Consider the following 20,068-nt stretch of genomic DNA (forward strand, 5'->3'; position numbering starts at 1 on the left):
GTATAAGAATGCCAGAGATTTCTGTGCATTAATTTTGTATCCTGCTACTTTGCCAAATTCATTGATTAGCTCTAGTAGTTTTCTGGTAGCATCCTTAGGATTCTCTATGTATAATATCATGTCATCTGCAAATAGTGACAGCTTTACTTCTTCTTTTCCTATTTGGATTCCTTTTATTTCTTTTTCTTCTCTGATTGCTGTGGCTAGAACTTCCAAAACTATGTTGAATAAGAGTGGTGAGAGTGGGCAACCTTGTCTTGTTCCTGATCTTAGTGGAAATGGTTTCAGTTTTTCACCATTGAGAACGATGCTGGCTGTGGGTTTGTCATATATGGCCTTTATTATGTTGAGGAAAGTTCCCTCTATGCCTACTTTCTGGAAGGTTTTTATCATAAATGGGTGTTGAATTTTGTCGAAAGCTTCTTCTGCATCTATTGGGATGATCATATGGTCTTTATCCTTCAGTTTGTTAATATGTTGTATCACATTGATTGATTTGTGTTTACTGAGCAATCCTTGCATTTCTGGAATAAACTCCACTTGGTCATGGTGTATGATACTTTTAATGTACTGTTGGATTCTGTTTGCTAGTATTTTGTTGAGGATTTTTGCATCTATGTTCATCAGTGGTACTGGCCTATAGTTTTCCTTCCTTGTGACATCTTTGGCTGGTTTTGGTATCAGGATGATGGTGGCCTTGTAGAATGAGTTTGGGACTATTCCTCCCTCTGCTATATTTTGGAAGAGTTTGAGAAGGATAGGTGTTAGCTTTTCTCAAAATATTTGATAGAATTCACCTGTGAAGCCATCTGTTCCTAGACTTTTGTTTGTTGGAAGATTTTTTATCACAGTTTCAACTTCATTGCTTGCGATTGGTGTGTATGATCCTTTTAATGTACTGTTGAATTCAGTTTGCTACATTTTGTTGAGGATTTTTGCGTCTATGTTCCTCAGTTTTATTAGCCTGTAGTTTTCTTTTTTTATGATATCTTTGTATGGTTTTGGTATCAGGGCAATGCTGGCCTTATAGAATGAGCTTGAAAGTGTGCTTTTGCAATTTTTTTGGAATAGTTTGAGAAGGATATTGTTAATTCTTCTCTAAATGTTTGTTGAATTCAACTGTGAAGCTGTCTGGTCCTGCACTTTTTTTTTTTGGTAGTTTTGTGATTACTGATTCAATTTTATTACTGGTAATTAGTCTGTTTAAAATTTCTATTTGTTCCTGGTTCAGTCTTGGGAGATTATTCATTTCTAGGAATTTGTTCATTTCTTCTAAGTTGTTCACTTTATTGACATATAATTGTAGTAATCTTTTATGATCCTTTGTATTTCTGTGATATCAGTTGTAACTTCTTTTTCTTTTCTGATTTGATTGATTTAAGTCTTCTCTGTTTTCTTGAAGAGTCTGGCTAAAGGTTTATCCTTTTGAAGAACCAGCTCTTAGCGTCATTGATCTTTTCTTTTTTTTTTTTTTTTTTTTTAAGTCTCTCATTTATTTCTGTTCTGATCTTTCTTTCTTTCCTTCACTAACTTTCAGTTTTGTTTGTTCTTTTTCTAGTTCCTTTAGGTGTAAGTTTAAGTTGTTGATTTGGGTTTTTTCTTCTTTCCTGAGGTAGGCTTGTAATGCTATAAGCCTCGAAACTGCTCTTGCTGAGTCCCATAGATTTTGGATCATTGTGTTTCCATTTTCATTTGTCTCCAGGTATATTTTTATTTCTTCTCTGATTTCTTCAGTGATCCATTGGTTGTTTAGTAGCATATTGTTTAAACGCACGTGTTTGTGTTTTTGCAGGTTTTTTTTTTAATAGTTGACTTCTAGTCTCATATTGATTGTTGTGTCAGAAAAGATGCTTGATATGATTCCAATCTTAAACTTACTAAGACTTGTTTGTTGTGTAGCATATTGTCTATCCTGGACAGTGTTCCATGTGAACTTGAAAAAAATGTGCATTCTTCTGCTTTTGGATGCAATATTCTATATTTATCTGTTAAGTCCATCTGATATAATATGTTGTTTAAGGCCAGTGTTTCCTGATTGATTTTCTGTCTGGATGATCTGTCCAGTAATGTCAGTTGGGTGTTAAAGTTCCTTACTGTTATTGTATTACTGTCAGTCTCTCTCTTTATGTCTGCTAATAATTTGCTTTATTTATTTAGGTCCTCCTATGCTGGGTGCACATCGCTTTACCACTGTTATACCTTCTTCTTGAATTGATCCGTTGATTATTATGTAATGTCTTTCTTTGTTTCTTACTACAGTCTTTGTTTTACAGTCTGTTTTTTCTGATATAAGTATTGCCACCCCAGTTTTCTTTTCCTTTCCATTTTCAAGGAATACCTTTTCCCATTGCCTCACTTTCAGTCTGTGTATCTTTAGCTCAAGAGTGAGTCTCTTGTAGGCAGCATATAGATGGGTCCTGTTTTTGTATCCAATCAGCCACTCTGTGTCTTTTGATTGTAGCATCTAGTCCATATATTTTTAAAGTAATTAGTGATAGGTATTTTCTCCTTTCCATGTTGTTAATTGTTTGGTGGTTGTTTTTGTAATTATTTTTGTGTCTTTCTTCTCTTCCATGTGATTTGATGGCTATCTTTAGTGCTATGTTGGCATTCCCCTCTCTTTTTCGTGTGTGTTTAGATTTTTGGTTTGTGGCTACCAAAAGTTCTTCAAAAGGATAACATAAATTGCTAATCTTTTAAGTTCACATACACTTAAGAACCCTAAATTTTTACTCTCCTCCCCCACCATGTTTACTGTTTTTGACATCATATTTTACATCGTTTTGATTTGTGTATCCCTCAACTACTTATAATGGATATACACAATTTTACTACTTTTGTCTTTAAACCTTCCTACTAGCTTTATACATGGTTGATTTACTACCGTTACTGTATATTTGCCTTTACCAATGAGATTGTTTTTCCTTTCGCAATTTTCATATATCTAGATGTGGCCTTTTCTTTTTCACATAGAAAAGTCCCTGTAACACTTCTTGGAAGCTGGTTTGGTGGTGCAGAACTCTTAGCTTTTGCTTGTCCGTAAAACTTTTGATCTCTCCATCAAATCTATATGAAAGCCTTGCCAAATAGAATATTCTTGGTTGTACGTTTTTCCCTTTCATCACTTTAAGTATATCATGCCACTCACTTCTGGCCCTGCAGAGTTTCTCCTGAAAAGTCAGCTGATAGCATTATGGAAGTGCCTTTGTATGTAACTTGTTGCTTTTCCTTTTGCTGCTTTTTAATATTCTCCCTTTATGGTTAATTTTTGTAGTTTTAGTTGCAATGTTTCTTGGTGTTCTCCTGTTTAGGTTGATCCTGTTTTGTGCTTCCTGGACCTGGATGTCTTTCCTTTTCCAGGTTAGGGAAGTTTTCAGCTATTATGTCTTCAGATATGGTCTCTGCCCCTTTCTCACTCTTCCTCTGGGACCCCTATAATGTGAATGCTGGTATGCTTGATGTAGTTCCAGAAGTCTCAAACTCTCCTTTCTTTTTATTCTTTTTTCTTTTATCTATTCCTTCAGTGATTTCCATTGCTGTGTCTACCAGCTCACTGATCCATTCCTCTGTATCTTATAATCAACTGTTAATTCCTTCTAGTGTATTTTTAAAGTTGTATTTCTGCATTTTTTTATTATTGAGATATAACTGACATAGTATTTTTTAAATGAAGTATAGTTGATTTGTAGTAATATATTAGTTTTGGATGTACAGCATAGCAGTTCAGTATTTTTACAGATTATACTCCATGGAAAGTTATTTCAAGATAATGGCTATAATTCCCTATGCTATACAATATCTCCTTGTAGCTAATCTATTTTATATACAGTAGTTTCATCTCTTAATCCCATACCCATATCTCATCCCCACCCACTTCCCTCTCCCCACTGGTAAGCACGAGTTTGTTTTCTATATCTGTAATTCTGTTTCTGTTTTTCTATATACATTCACTTGTTTTATTTTTTAAGTTTTACATATAAGTTATATCATATAGTATTTTTCTTTATCTGTCTGACTTAATTCAGTAAGCATAATATTCTCTAGGTCCATCCATGATGCTGCAATTGGCAGAATTTCATTCTTTTTTTTATGGCTGAATAATAATCCATTCTATGTATGTACCACATCTTCTTTATCCATTTGTATGTTGATGGACACTGGATTGCTTACATATCTTGGCTTTTGTAATTAATACTTCTCTGGACATTGGGGTGCATGTGTCTTTCAAATTAATGTTTTCATTTTTTCCAGATATATACACCAAAGTGGAATTGCTGGATTGTAGCATGGTTCTATTTTTAGTTTTTTGAGGAACCTCCATACTGTTTTCCATAGTGGCTGTACCAATTTACATTCCCACCAACAGTGTACAAGTGTTTCCTTTTCCCCACATCCTTGCCAACATTTGTTATTTGTGGTCTTTGTGATGATAGCTATTCTAAGAGGTATGAGGTGATAGCTCATTGTTGTTTTGATTTGCATTTCTCTAAAAGTAAGCAATGTTGAGCATCTTTTCCTGTGCCTGTTAGCTGTGTATATGTCATCTTGGGAAAATGTCTTTTCAGCTCTTCTGCCCCATTTTTTGATTGGATTGTTTGGGTTTTTTGACATTGTTTTTTTTTGATATTGAGTTGTATGAGCTATTTATATTTTTTGGCTATTAACCCCTTGATAGTCATATTATTTGCAAATATTTTCTCCCATTCTTTAGGTTGTTGTCTTGTTTTGCCAATGGTTTCCTTTGCTGTGCAAAATCTTGTAAGTTTGATTAGGTCCCATTTATTTATTTTTGCTGTTTCTTTTGCCTTAGGAGACTGATCCAAAAACTGTTGCTAAGATTCATGTCAAAGATTGTTCTATGTTCTCTTCTAGGAGTTTTATAGTTTCAATTCTTACATTTAGGTCTTTAATCCATTTGGAGTTTATTTTTGTAGTTGGTGAGTAAATGTTCTATTCTCATTGGTTTACATGTGGCTGTCCAGTTTTCCCAGAACCACTTATTGAAGAGACTGTTTTCTCCATTGTATATTCTTGCCTTCTTTGTCATAGATTAGTTGACCATAGGTGCTTGGGTTTATTTCTGGGCTCTCTATTCTGTTCTGTTGATCTATACTAAGGAGAAATGTTAAGGAGAGAGTTTCAATTTCAAATGAAAGGACTCTAATGGTATCTCAAAGTCATATGAAAATATAAAGTTCTCCAGTACAGGTAAGCACATAAACAAATATCAAAACCAGTATTATTATAATTTTGGCTTATAATTCTTCTCCTTGTTTTCTACAGGATTTAAAAGACAAATGTATAAAAATAATTATAAATCTGCTAATGAATATATGACATGTAAAGATATAATTTATAACATCAATAAGATAAAAGGTCAAAGCAGAGCTGTAAAGGAGAATTTTTTAATGCAATTGAAATTAAGTTGGTGTCAATTTAAGATAGAATAAATTTGAATCCACACAGTCTGACTTGCAGAGCCTGCACTTTTAACCAGCCTCTTGCCAGTGACAACTGCCCAGGAAAATAGTCAAATGAAAACCACAGAAAAATATCCATTTCTTTTTGTCTCAAAAACATTTGTTGTAATTTTGTTCTTTTTCATCTAGGCCATCAAGACTTATTTATCCCAGTGTTGCCTCGAGACACAGTTCACTGTGCTTTGGCTTTCAGTGAAAGTTAGTTGACAGTAAAACTAAATGAACAGAATTCCTCTTCCTCTCCCTCTCCTTCCATTTACTCTGACAGGAGGAGCAAAGAAGAGAAATGAAAATACTGACCTCCACACTGTATAACAGTTTCTCGACACTTGTCTTTGCATGATGAAAGACCATTTACATATCCGCACTTTATAGACCTAGAAAATGATGAAGCATAGGTCCAATGTAACATGTTATAAAGTTTTTGTCTGTAAAGATTCAAGAATATGTATTCTGACAGAATCTATCCCATTCAGCAAACAATTGCCTTACACCCAAAAGACATTTCTTTAGATCCATATTTATTTTTTTTAGACCCAAATCCATTGTGGGAGAGAAAGGGATTATGAGTCCCTCTCTATCCAGGCTGCAGGATGGAAGTGAGAATTGCAGTAACTTACCCTTGGCTTTGCTGTGTCACAGGAGCCCCCATTCTTTTCTAGGAATGCAAGATTTTCAGTACCAAGACGTCCTCTAGTAAAAGCCCTTCCCTGTGAGGAAGAATGGGTGAAGGAGGCAGAAGGAGCACCAAATATAACAATACAGTGTGACTTTATAAGGTCAAAATTAAATTTCCCCCAAATTATAACATTTTCAAGCATGAAGCAGTATGGCTTTGCCCCTGATCCCCCATGACTATAACAGGTATTTATTAGAAACAGGTGACCTCATTCAGAACATCCAATAAAGCCTCCACCTGGGAGAAGCTACAGGGACTGGACCTATAGTTAATCAGTGTGGTGAGTCAGGTTAGAGTTTTAATTAGCACTGCAGTCCATATCAAAACCCCTGGGGTACTAATCAACTGAGTGATCCAGTCAGACAGACTGCTTGGAAATCTCTGTGGATGAAGGCTGTAAATCTGCACTTCCATAGGCTTGCCAGTTGATTACTGCTTTTCCTCCAAGGTTTTTTTTTAACAGTTTCATTGAGATATAATTAACATACAATAAACTGCACATATTTAAAGTGTACAGCGGATAAGTTTTGCTGTAGGTATACACCATGAAACCATTACCACAATCAAGATAGTGAACATATCCATCACCCCCCAAATTTTCCTTGTGCCACTTTGTAATCCATCCATCTGGCCCCTCCCAAGGCCCCCCAAGCAACCACTGATCTGCTTTCTGTCACTGTGGATTCGTTTGCGTTTTTGAGAGTTTTATGTAAATGGAATCATTCATAAGCTTAAGACTGCCGTAAAAGAAAAATCTGAATTTAGGAAAAGTTTTTGCACAGTAGAAGGCGATGTTTGTAACAGAAATGAAGTTGATATGTATATTTTTTCTATAATACTTTCCTCCTCAATGACTGGCCTTTTTATATGAATTTCTATTTTTACATTATTATTAAATAATATAGCATATCTAAAAATAAGGTATTTCTTTTTAAATTAAAATTTTAGCAATATTTCATTTTTATATCCAAAAGCTACCTCCTGAACCTGAAGTTGTTTCACTTGATCTTGGTTGCCTTTTGTTTTTAATGTTTTTACAGAGCATATAGGATTGGGCAATGCAGAGATGTCAAAGTGCTTAGGCTGATATCCTTGGGAACTGTGGAGGAGATCATGTACTTACGACAGGTATACAAGCAGGTAAATATATTTCCCTTTTTCTAATTAAAAGTAAACACTTGTCAGTTTTCAAAAATTAATAATAAATTTGTGTACAAATATGTTTTTTATTTTATTCTAGCTATAATAAGGAACTTAATAAGATTATGAAATATACTCTAGAATGCACTTCTATAAAACAGATTAAATCTTAGGTTCATTGAATTTTAGAGCTGAAAGTTTCTTAGAGCAGTACTTCTTCAATGTGCACATGAATTACCTAGGGATCTTTAAAATACAGATTCTGATTTAGTAGTTCTGGGTAGAGCGCAAGATTCTGCATTTTTAACAAACTCCCAGAAGTGCCAGCACTACTAGTCTGCAGATCACAATTTGAGTAGCAAGGTCACAGCTCCCCAAACTGTGGGCCATGATGTGAGTGTATGCCACAGATGGGGTACAGGTGCACCCAGACATCCTACAGCTCTCTGGGCAGCAAGATTGTCTAAGCCAGCTTCCAGCCTTGAGTAACCTCCTCTTTGAGTAGACGTTCACATGTTTCCATTATCTATGTGTGCATAAGGAAGACTGGAGAGGAATACCTTAGAGATACCTAATACAAATGTTTCATGTTGTATATAATGAAACTGGGATCCAGGACACCCCAGTAAATGAAATTATAGGAATAGAACTCAAGTGTACTAACTACTGTGCTGGTGCTTTTAATATTCATCTAAAATTGCATTAACTCTTTAATATCCTTAGGGTATCAATTACTACTCCATTTATGCCTCTAAATAAAGTTTACTTAGTCTGTAACTGCCCACTTGAGAAGATCTGGAATGAGGTTCAAGTTTAATTATAAATGTTAAATTTGAATTACTCCCTATATATTCAGCTGGAATCTGTTTAAGAGCAAACATCTGCCACATGTGGTGGTAGTTAACCTAAGAATGATCCAGTCTTAAATTTATGCTATTTTCTTAATTCTAAAAATAGAATTGTACACAGCAGTGTTTATTTTTCTTAAAGCATTTAGCTCTGTAAGAAACCTTTAATCTTTTTGTTCTTAGGTATCACACAACTACTTGAAAATTATTTTTTCAGACATTAACTAATCTTGGAAAAAAGTAGGATATTATTTTTTCATCTTAGGAGCAGCTCTTTAGAATACTATCTTTGACTTGTCACAAGTAAGAGTCTTTCCTCAATCACATAGTAAGTTTTCTTGATCCCATTACTATATGTATTTCCTTTTTGCCTATTCGTCTGACTCATTTAATGAAATAAAATGGCCTGTTATATAATATATAATAATATGTAATAAAAAGCTTCAGAAGATGAGGGTAATTTAAGTTTTCAGAACTTTGTATGATCTAATTGCTTATTAAAATAAGCCACTTAAGGAACATTCAGCCATACAACTTGATAAGCACAAATAAAGATAAGATGGCAATCATATGAGGAAATGGCATAAATGTGATTTAAACATTGATTGGAATTTGAACCAAGGGTGCAAATGGCAAACACACGCTAGCCTCACAAGTGTTCTTCAGATCTCTTGGGGGGAAAACAATCCAAAATGATGTTTAAAAATCCTGTAAAAATGTTGGAAAGAAAAAAGAGTTCTCTCTGTGGGCCAAAAATGATAAGGAACCCTGAAAGACAAAGGGCAGTTGAGATGAGATTGAAGGAAGAAACGAAGCTAAACTCAGTCATGAGAAGACTACTGGAAAAGGTAGGTGCAACTTGTGAATATTCCAAGCTTAGAGTCAACAGATACTAAAAATAGAAAGGAGCCTTGGGTTAACTGTGATGCCCCCTCTTTGGGCTATTATTAATGATCTAACAAGGTGGTTTAACCCTTATGATCTTTCCCCCATTGTAACAGATTGTAGACAATGGAAATGTCTGCTCTCAAGTCGGAACAATTAGTAGAAATACTGGAAGGAAGGAAACAAAGCTCTAAATTTTTGCTGAAATCGAGAAGAAAGTCCAAAATAATAAATACTTGCAAACCCCTCCACCTGCTGCCTGCTTTGAATAATTACTGCAGTAGGCCTAGATAAGCTCATAAGGCATTTGAAGACAGATGAATATCCCACCACCCCTCCAAAAAAATAATTAGTATTGAACAGTTTAGGAAAATAAACACCATGAAAATGGCTCTCAAAGATACCAGGTCCTAATCCCTGGAACCTATAAATGTTACTTTATATGGGAAAAAGGGTCTTTGCAGATGATTAAATTAAGGATTTTTGAGATGAGGAGATTAGCCTGGATTGTCCAGGTGGGCCCTAAATCATAAGCATTCTTATAAGTAGGAAGCAAAGGGAAATCTGACAGAGACAGAAGAGAAGCCAGTGTAACCACAGAGACAAGAGATTGGAGCTATGTAGTTATAAACTAAGGAATGCTGGCAGCCACCAGAAGTGAAGAGGCAAGGAATGGATCCTCCCCTAGAGCCTATGAAGAGAACATGGCTCTGCCTAAACTTGATTTCATTCTGGTGATACTGATATCAGACTTCTAGCCTCCTGTAAGAACTGTAAGAGAATACATTTCTGTTGTTTTAAGCCACCAAGTTTATGATAATTTATTACAAGAGATATAAGAACTCATGTAGGCACTAAAAAAGAATTAACATCAGAGAAAACAAAATTAATAGAAAAGAGTAAAAGATTTTTAAAGAAATATAACTATTCAAAAGGTAAATGAGGTTGTAGGATCCTGGGAGCAACAAAAGACTACTAGAAAAAAAATCCATTAGAGATCCAGAAAATGAGAAACTCCAGCAATAGGCTGAATACCAAAGAACAAAGTTTTCATCTAAAAGAAAGAGCCATGCAATTCTTCTAGATTACAGAGCAAAAAGACAGAGATAGAACGAACACATGTAAGAAAACTTAGGAGAAATGAAGGCTAGATCTAGAAGTTCCAATATCAGTCTTATAGTTGAGCAAGGGAACAGAAGAAAGAGAAGGAAGAAGCCCCAAAGGATGAGAGTCCACAGATAATATGAGCCCGCTGAGTGTTAAATAGGATGAATGAAAATAGATCCACACTTATATTGTCTTTCTATAATTGTAAAACCCTTAAAATTTCCAGAGATAAACTTCATGGAGAGAAAAAAAATTGTCTACAAGAGTACTAGAATTAAATAGATAGCTAACTTCTTAATAGCAATACTGGATATTTCAGAGCAGTAACTTCAAAAGAGGGGAAATCATAGCTCTATATTGTCAAAGAAAGTGAATTTTTAATTCAAAACTTTTCCACAGTGGTGGAAATTTTTCCTTCAGTGGTGAGTTCTATCAAACATTTAATATTCTTTTTGAGAACAGAGGAGGGAACAATTCCAGCCTACTTTAGAAAGATAGAAGAATCCCGATGCCAGAATTGGCAAAGACATTACAAGAACAGAAAATTATAGACAGATATGTCTCATGAGCATAAATGTAAAAATCTTTAACAAAGCCTCTGTTAGAAGTTGAATTGTGCCCCCCCCCAAAAAAATAAAAAACCTATGTTGAAGTCCTTAACCCCTGGTACCTGTGAATGGGATCTTATTTGGAAGTAAGGTCTTTGCAGATGTAATCAAGTTAAATAAGGTTATACTCTATTACGGTGGGCCCTAATTCAATGACTGATTTCTTATAAGAGGGAAATTTGGATACAGACAGACACAGAAGGAGGATGCCATGTGATGGCAGAGGCAAAGATCGGAGTGATGAAGCTGCAAACTGAGGAATGCCTAGGATTGCCAGCAACCACCAGAAACTAGGAAGAGGAAAGGAAGGATATTCCCTTAGAACCTTCAGAGAGAGCATGGCCCTGCCAATATCTCGATTTCAGACTTTTAGCCTCCAGAACTGGGAGAGAATAAATTTCTGTTGTTTTATACCACCTGGTTTATGGTACTTTGTTACAGCAGCCTTAGGAAACTGATATAGCCTCTAAGGCAAATATTGTAAATTTGACTACATTTTTATATGAAATTTCTATATGACAAACAAACTATAAGCCAAATTAAAGGAGAGACCAGAGGAAATGCTTGCCATAAGTATAATAAATTAGCATCTATAATATAAAAAGAACTCCTACAAACCAGTAAAAAGACTGATCAGGCATTTTAGTAAGAAAAAATACAAACAGTTAACATGTATATGAAAAGATGCTTAACTACATTTACAATGGAGAAGTAAAAAATAAGATTGCGTTCTACACGTTCTGCAAAAGACTTTTTTGTTTTGTCCTGTGGGGAGTTTCCAAGGGAGGTGAGGAGATTGGCGTTGCTCCTTGTTGGTGGGGATGTTTTTAAAGAGGTGCTAATATAGTGTTTTTGAGAATACAACTTGGTGCACTTATTTTAGAAGCTAATTTAACAGCATTTTAAAAATGTACTTTCTCCCTATTTACCTGGCAGAAATATTCTCACATATGCACATTGAAGGATGACAAGGATTTATATTCAGAATTGTTAGTATTTGTTCAAAAAGTGAAAAAAGGAACTGCCTAAATGTCCAATAGTAACAGAATTAACATAAATTCTGATACACCCATATACAGCAAAAAAATTTTTTTAAAGGTTATAGAGCAAATGTACTGATGTGGCACAATCTTTAAGACATTTTAAATGGGGCAAAAGTAACTTGCAGAACAAGTATATCAATTGTGTTTATTTATAAAACTGTTTCTACATGTATATATAAATAGTTCTAACTGCATTGAAAAAGATCTAGGAAGGATAAACCTAAACATTACAGTGTTGTTTAGACTGATAAGGGATGATCTGTGTTGTTCAAGGGGGACTTGCCCTTTGATGTTTTTATGTTTGTTGTGATAATGCCTTCAACACATAAAATATAAAGTATATTTTATACTTTAAAAAAAAATCGCTTATACAGCAACTGCGCTCCTTCAGGTTTGGAGCGTTGCATGTAATCTAAAATTTGGCATTCAGAAATTCATCTTTCATATATATGTAATTTATTTAGAAATTAATATGTATTTACAGAAGAGTTACAAGATCAGCACAGAGAACTCCCAATTAACTTCACCCAAATTCCCCAGTTGTTAACATTTTACCACATTTGCTTTCTCTTTCTCTCAGCCATGATCTTTATTCTTTTTCTGAACCATTTGAGAGGAAGTTGAAGATTTATCACCTTTAAATTCTTTGTTTTCTCCCAAATAAGGACACCGTCCTTTTTATATGTACATATAAAAATAGCTTTATGCATTATAAACACTCAATTTTACATATTGTTCTGCAAGTTGCTTCTCCCTCACTGCCCCGCCACAACTCTCCTCTCAAAAACGCAGTTTTCCAAATCAAGAAACTGACACTTATACAGCATTACCTTGTAATCCATAGAACCTATTCAGATTTCATCAGCTTTCCTGGCAATGTCTCCTTTCTCCTTCTGGCTCAGGATCATAATTACATTTCTTTTTGTGTCTCTTAAGTTTTCTTCAACCTTAAGTTACCCAGGCTTTCCTGGTCTTTCATGACCTTGACAGTTTTAAAAAGTAAAGCCTTTCCTTGTGTATGCTTTCCATTTGATGTTTCCTCATCTTCCAACTCAAGACAAGAAGCCTTGGCAAGAATGGTACAGAAAGAATGCTGTGCTCTTCTCATTGCATTGGTCAGAAGGCACCTGGTGGTGACCTGATCCACCACCACTGGTGATGTTAACCTTGATCACCTGTCAAGTTTGTGTCTGCCAGCTTTTTCCACTGCAGAGTCACCACTTTTTTCATTTGTAAAATAGTATATATTTTATGGAGAGATCATCAGAGACTATGCCAATATAGTCAGCCCTCTGTATCCATGGGTTCTGCATCCTCAGATTCAGCCAACCATGGATTCAAAGTATTCAGAAAGAAAAGTCCAGAAAGTTCCAAAAGCAAAACTTGAATTTTCTGTGTACTATTAACCTAACATTTACATTGTATTTACAACTATGTACACAGCATTTACATTGTATTAGATATTATAAGTAATCTAGAGATGATTTAAAGTATATAGGAAATAATGCATAGCTTATATGCAAATACTATGCCATTTAATAAAAGGAACTTGAGTGTCCATGGGTTTTGTTATCCTTGGGGATCCTGGAACCAATCCCCCCGATACCAAGGGATGACGGACAACTGTATCCTGTTCCTCATCAAGCTTGTACTCGTCAACCTTAGCTTTCATTGATGATTCCCACCTGAATCGGCTACTACTATGATGGTTTGTCAGATGGTGATTTTTCTGTTTCCATTATTACTTGCTTTATATTTGTTGGCATTCTACCATAAAAAAAGAGCTTTCCCTTCTCTTCCATTTATTTAATCTGTGTGGACTCATGGATAGTATTTTAGTAACAGATTTTAGTAACCCACTGAATATCATTAATTATTTTTATGTTCAAACTCTCATTTTTTGACCAGTGAGAACCCCTTCAAGGGGGCTTCTGCATCATTTTGACAAGCCCTCATCATGCTTATTGCACTTCCTTACTGTGGTAGGCTGGATAATGGCCCCCCACAGATATCCACATCCTAATTCCCTGAACTGACCTGGATTATGTGAGTGGGCCCAGTGTAATCACAAGGGTCCTTATAAAGGGAGGGGTAGCAGTAGGGTCAGAAAAAGGAAAGAAGAAGGCAATGTGGTAACAGAAGCAGAGGGTCAGAGAATGATACTCAGATGCCTCATTACTGGCCTTGAAGGTGGAGGAAGTGGTCATGAACTCTAACATGATGAATATTCCTTTTTTACTTCTTACATATCTTGTATATTGTGAAGAAATCTAAGCATTTTATATCCTTGTATGGGTTCTTCTTAAGCTAGAAACTAAGCTACATTTTCCAAATACTGATTTTTTTCCCTACCCTCTTGAATTCTAACATGATTTTGTTATAGTTACCCTACAGATGGATGCATCTGGCCTTCACTTTTACTGGAGCCACTTTGGAAAACTTAAGTACAAAATAATGTGCCTTTTATAAGTTTTGTGATAAAACTTTGGTAGGAGACTTATAAAAGATTCAGATTAATACTTACAAATTACTTTGGTGATTATATTTAGTAGTATAGCAGTCTGACAATACAGTGTTTAAGGAAGAGTCAGTAGCAAGGGTAAAATCATAGGTAACTGGGCCATCAAGTACATCAATTGCTATTGTGATTCTGTATTTCCAGGACTATAGCCCATATTTCTGGGATGTTGATATAAAACTAATCAAGTTGGTATGTTGATCCATAACTTATTCAAACTTAGGTCCCAAGGGTCTTGTTTTAAGAGGGACATCTGGATATGAGAAATTGATACAAGTATAAATTTTGAATTCAGCCAAACTCAGGTAAAAATTCTAGAAATGATGCTTCCTAGTGAGGCAGCTGTGAGCAAGGCACTTAATTTCTCTGAATTTAAGTTCTTTTATTTCTAAAAGGGAGATGATAATATCTTATAGGGTTGTAGGAATTAAATGAGAAGGTAAAAATGCTATACTTGTGTTCAATAAATAGTAGCTATTATTAATAAGAATAATTTTATTTTCCTAAAGTAATTTTTTATAGCGCAAATCAATCTGATGATAATCACCATAAAGTATCGCTTCTTACTAATCCTTCCATTAGCAATAGATTGAAGTTATTTTTCATTCTTTGTTTCTTTCAAGAAATGTTAAGAGTGTACATGGGTTAATCAAATTGTATATACATTATATACAGTAAAGTGTCTAGTAAATAAAGAGATTACATTATGTTGGTACTAAAGGGGTATATGTACTTAAGGGTTCCATGTCATTGTTCTTTCTGTATTCAGAATTGTTTCAGAGATGCAATGTTGCTTAACAATGATTGGGTTTTTGCTGTTAGTTGACAATGTAACCATGGCCACAGTTAGTTTGATACCAACGTGGTTATTATATAATTACTTTAGATTATAATTTAACTTTGGTGATGTAGCGACTATTTCTGCCAGTTTTAATAGTTTCTATTGAAATAAGAGTCTAGAAAGGAGAAAAGTGTATTCAAATGTATGCCTTTTACATTTTACATCAAGTGGCTAGTCCATAGAGATATGATCTTGAGTCAGTTGTTAGAAAACAGATAAAATAGGAAATGTAAGATTTCTTCTTTAATAAAACTGGCCAGATTATTATTATTTCACCATAATGGCAACATCTGCCAGGGAAATTAAAATAAAATTTCCTCCCTACGGAGATTCTGCCTGCTCCAGCGAAAGCTGTGTATATGCAGGGAATGCCAGGAAATTCTGACATATTGTTGGAGCGAACACTTCAAAATATCTTGTGTTTTTTCTGTTATAGCAACTTCACTGTGTGGTGGTTGGAAGTGAAAATGCCAAGCGGTATTTTGAGGCAGTTCAAGGATCAAAAGAGCATCGAGGAGAGCTTTTTGGGGTCTATAATCTCTTCAAACTGAGGTCCCAAGGGTCTTGTCTTACAAGGGACATCCTGGAGGTGTGAAATTTTTCTCTGATTTTTCAATATTTTAAACATGGATTTCTCCCTCAGGAAAATTGCTGGTGCCTTTTCAGAGAAATTTTTGGTTTTCTTCTTAAAAAATGTTTTATGTTTAGCACTTCTACTTTTATAGAAATAGGAAATGAATTACTGTACCTGTAAACTAAGGTTTTCCCCATGCATAGTTATAAATAATGTACATACACAAATTCAGATACATATACAAGACAGTATGACTTCCAAGGCCATTTTCAGACGATAAAGAGAAATTTATTATTTTGAAAACAGCTGTTGAAGTCAGGAACTAAAAAAAAGAGACTTTCCTAAATAAACAAAAATATAAAATGTGTTTTGATTAAAAGTTACCAAATACTCCCTGAGATGCACTCTCATGTCTCATGGAGCTTTTTGTTTTCTGTTCCCAATAAAAATTCCACACCAATATTTCAAACTCTCCCAGTTGTGTTCATCCTCAGGATACAGATGTTTCTTATTCTTAACAGGATATTTATATCCTTTAAAAAATCTTTTAAATTCTTTAATATACCAGAGTACTAAGAATATTAACCTATTTTTTAGTTAATATTGATATGAGTATCATAAAATCCTGGACTATCATTTTTTTCAATCCCATCATCATACAGTTGAGGAAACTGAGTCTTGGAAAACTTAAGGATATTTCCCTTAACTTCCAGGACTTTGTAGTAAAACCTTAATGTACTTCATTTATTTAATAGTACCATAAAAACAGTTCAAGGAACAATTGGTCCCTGTCCTTAAAGAACTTAGATCATCTTTATGAGAGGTGGAAGAGAACATTTACATACTGAACACATAACATCAGTAAGCATATGTTAAGCAAGTTTAGTAGCAGTTCAAACGTGATGACCATCAATGGTTGGGGAAGAGGAAGGTATATATGATTTGTATGTTGTGACTATTACAACTATTATGCAATGTCTGATGTATATTGCTGAGTTTTTATTTTATAGTAACTATTTGATTCTGAATTGAGTGACCCATTTAAAGTCCCCCTTTTTCTGTCTCTTTCTTGTTTTGAATATGCTATTTCTCTGATGGACTTGTTCTTTCCCATTCCTCTTCTCTAACCAGTAAATAGCCTTGTTTGTCTTCCAGGACCCCCTCAGATCCTACCTCCAACGTTGGGTAGTACTACCCAATGTACTAGAGTATATTCATGTTTCTAATTTGAAATCATTGTCTGTAAAATATATTAGTATTATATTACTTATCCTGTTTTCTGCTGTGTATCAAATAGTTTTGTGCTCTTTTTTATCAGAATAGCCACCTAGTCCTCTGTTTAAAAAGCGTTAGGTAAGACATTCCATATGACAAGTTATTAAACGGAAAGTTCTTTTATTCTCTGGTTGTCCTAAATATATGTTGTTTCTCCTCCAGGATTGTTTATTAATGACAGGACCCTTCATATCTTATATTTTGTTTATGGTAAAATATGCTTAACTGCTTGCTAGGCACATCATTGGCACTCAATTATTAAATTAAATTTTGAATTAAAATTGCTCATTTGTTCTCAATCAGAATTTAGTAGATTCATGCTGTGCTTTTGGCTGAACGATGTTTTAAAATATTATTAGTCCAAGCCCTGTATAATGGAAACATATATTGTAAAGTAAAAGAAGTATTTTACTTCCTATGATACATTTTTAATTTTTAAAGGTTGTGGAAAAATCCCTTTTAAAATGTTTTAAGATGTAGAAATTTGAATATATAGAACACTTTTAATCTGATGATTTCTGGGCAATTTAGTTCTATTTTGCATTGACTTTCTTTTAATGGTTTCCCTTTAGAGATAGATATTGAGAGCTAATTTCACAAATATGTATTGAGTATATATTAAATGTCCAATACTATACATCATAGGACTAGGCATACAGAAATGAATAAAATAGACAAAAAGCCCTGCCTTTTTACATTCTATTTGGGAGAAACAAATAATAAAGAGAAATATAACTGAAGTTAGTATATTATGATGATAGATTCTAAGGATAAAAATAGAGCAAGTAGGTGAATAAGTTCTAGAGATCTACTACACAGCATGGTGAGTATTGTCAACAATACTATTATTATATACCTCAAAACTGCTAAAGGACTTAAATGTTCTCACCACATAAAAGAATTGATAATTATATGTCATATTAGAGGTGTTAACTAAAGCTATGATGATAATCATATTACAGTATATAAATATATCAAATAAACACCTCATAGACCTTAAACATACACAGTATTATATCTCAAAAAAAAAATAGAGCAAGGAAGGGAAATAGGGAGACTGTCAAGGAAGGAGCATTAAAATTTTAGATGGAGTAGCCAAGGAAGGATGCACTGTGAGATTGCATTTGATTCTTTGAAGAGACAAGAAAGGAAGAGGTGTTTTAGACAGAGGAACAAATGCAAACAAAGGCCCTGAGGGAGGAGCATGCCCTGCATGATTTCAAAATGGCAAGGAAGCCAAAGTGGCTGGAGTGGAATAATCAAAAGAGCAAAAGATGGGGCCAGAGAAATGACAGGAAACCAGATCCTGCAAGAACTTTGGCTTTGACTTGAGTGAGAACAAAAGCAATTAGAGTTCTGAACAGCAGAATGACATAGTCTGATCTATACTATCTATTCTAAATGTTAAGAATTGGACTATAGAAGTACAAGAGCAGAAGCAAGAAGCCAGGTAGGAGGATACTGCAACAATCCAGCCAAGAGATGGTGGTTTGGGCCAGAGGGTAGTGGTGGATGCCCTGAAGCACTGACAGGATTTGCTGATGGATCATCTGATAGGGTATGAGAAACAGGAGTTAAGGATGACTCCAAGTCAACAGAAGACTGGAGTTGCCATTTACCTATCACAGAGGGGGTCTGACAGCTTGTAGATTTCTGTTGCTGCCAGTTGCATCTGTTGTAGCCATTTGGCTTCTGTTGAAGAGATAAAAGGGAGTTCTCAGGACAGAGGCTTCCCATTCCCTTACAGTAATAGCCTCTAGGCACTGGAAGAAAAGATCTCATGGCAATTCAGGAACTCTTTATCATTCTTTCAAGTTCTTTAGGGGTGATTCTCACTTGTTGCCCTGGATACCAGGTAACTGGAGCCATGCCATTACTATATTATGAATATTGGTGTATTCATAAGTTGGATATTTGTAACTTTGGTGATGATAGTATTATTTCCCCTTGTTCTATCAACAAATAAAGCCTTGAAAAGAGAAATAAATTTATTTCCTTTTGAAGAAGAATTTAATATTCTAGAATCTAGGCCATTAAATATCTATGCTAAATGATATACCAAAAGCTATAAAGGCATACTTTCCTAAAAGATGTAGCAAGCATATTATCTAATTAAGATTTTTTTAGTTTTATATTAGTGGATATTTTCATTTTGATGTCTACTACACTGAAGGAATCAATAAACATATTTTAATGAATATGAACTATAAACACTCTAGAAATATAAGCTAGAATATCGAGTTCCCAATACCCAACATTATCTGTGGTATTTTAAATGTTGATAATATGTTCTTACAGTTATTGCAATATTATATAATATTTACACATATACAATAGTTATATAGTTATCATATTGACATAGTTATTATGGCTATCACTACTGGGTAAATTTTTAACATTTTTTCACTCTCCTTCCCTACTAGGGCTTTTAGTGGAGTTTGCTGAAAAATGTTATTAGTTTTCTATCAGAAAAAGTAAGCTTATGATAAGAAGTAAGAGTTTTTTATGAGCCCAGCAGGCTTCCACTGTGCCTCTGTACTACCTAAGAATTATGAGCATTTTAAAATATATATGAATTCCTTAATTAGCAAATTGAAAAATAGCATTAGGAGAGTTATAGCAGGCTGTACTCAATTTTTTTTTTTTTTTGGCCATACCATGCGTCTTGCGGAATCTTAGTTCCCTGACCAGGGATCGAACCCAGGCCCATGGCAGTGAAATCGCAGAGTCCTAACCACTGGACTGCCAGGGAATTCCCTGTACTCAATTTTCTTAACTCTAAGTTTTAGCATGCCATTGTTGTGGTTTATCTGGTTGTTTCTACCCTATATTTTACACAGTTATTTGCATTCTTTATAGAGAGAAGGCCAAGTGGAAGCAGGGATCATGACAGCTACAACATGGTTGAAAGAGGACCCTCCACTACACAAACTAGAAACAGTAAGCAATCTTTGAATCTGTAGCCTAGAACTCCTGGGAAACATGTATGTGAAGATTTTAAGTTTCTTTTCCTTTTCCTTCATTTTTCAATGTGTAAAGAAAATGTTTTTTTAAAAAAGTCAAGGACACA

General features: G+C 34.6%; 1 protein-coding gene across 5 annotated transcripts in view; it reads left to right on the top strand.

Annotated features, from left to right (window-relative positions):
• ERCC6L2 (ERCC excision repair 6 like 2) overlaps positions 1-20,068 on the top strand; it is a 149,618-nt gene that overhangs the window by 92,321 nt on the left and 37,229 nt on the right. For all 5 annotated transcript variants that reach the window (XM_028494122.2, XM_028494120.2, XM_024132883.3 and 2 more), the window contains exons 13-15: positions 7,200-7,299; positions 15,586-15,738; positions 19,858-19,938. In XM_028494122.2, coding sequence (XP_028349923.1) covers positions 7,200-7,299; positions 15,586-15,738; positions 19,858-19,938 — 334 coding nt within the window. The remainder of the gene's footprint in view (positions 1-7,199; positions 7,300-15,585; positions 15,739-19,857; positions 19,939-20,068) is intronic.

Source organism: Physeter macrocephalus, chromosome 9 (assembly GCF_002837175.3).
Source record: "Physeter macrocephalus isolate SW-GA chromosome 9, ASM283717v5, whole genome shotgun sequence".
Lineage (NCBI taxonomy): Eukaryota > Metazoa > Chordata > Mammalia > Artiodactyla > Physeteridae > Physeter > Physeter macrocephalus.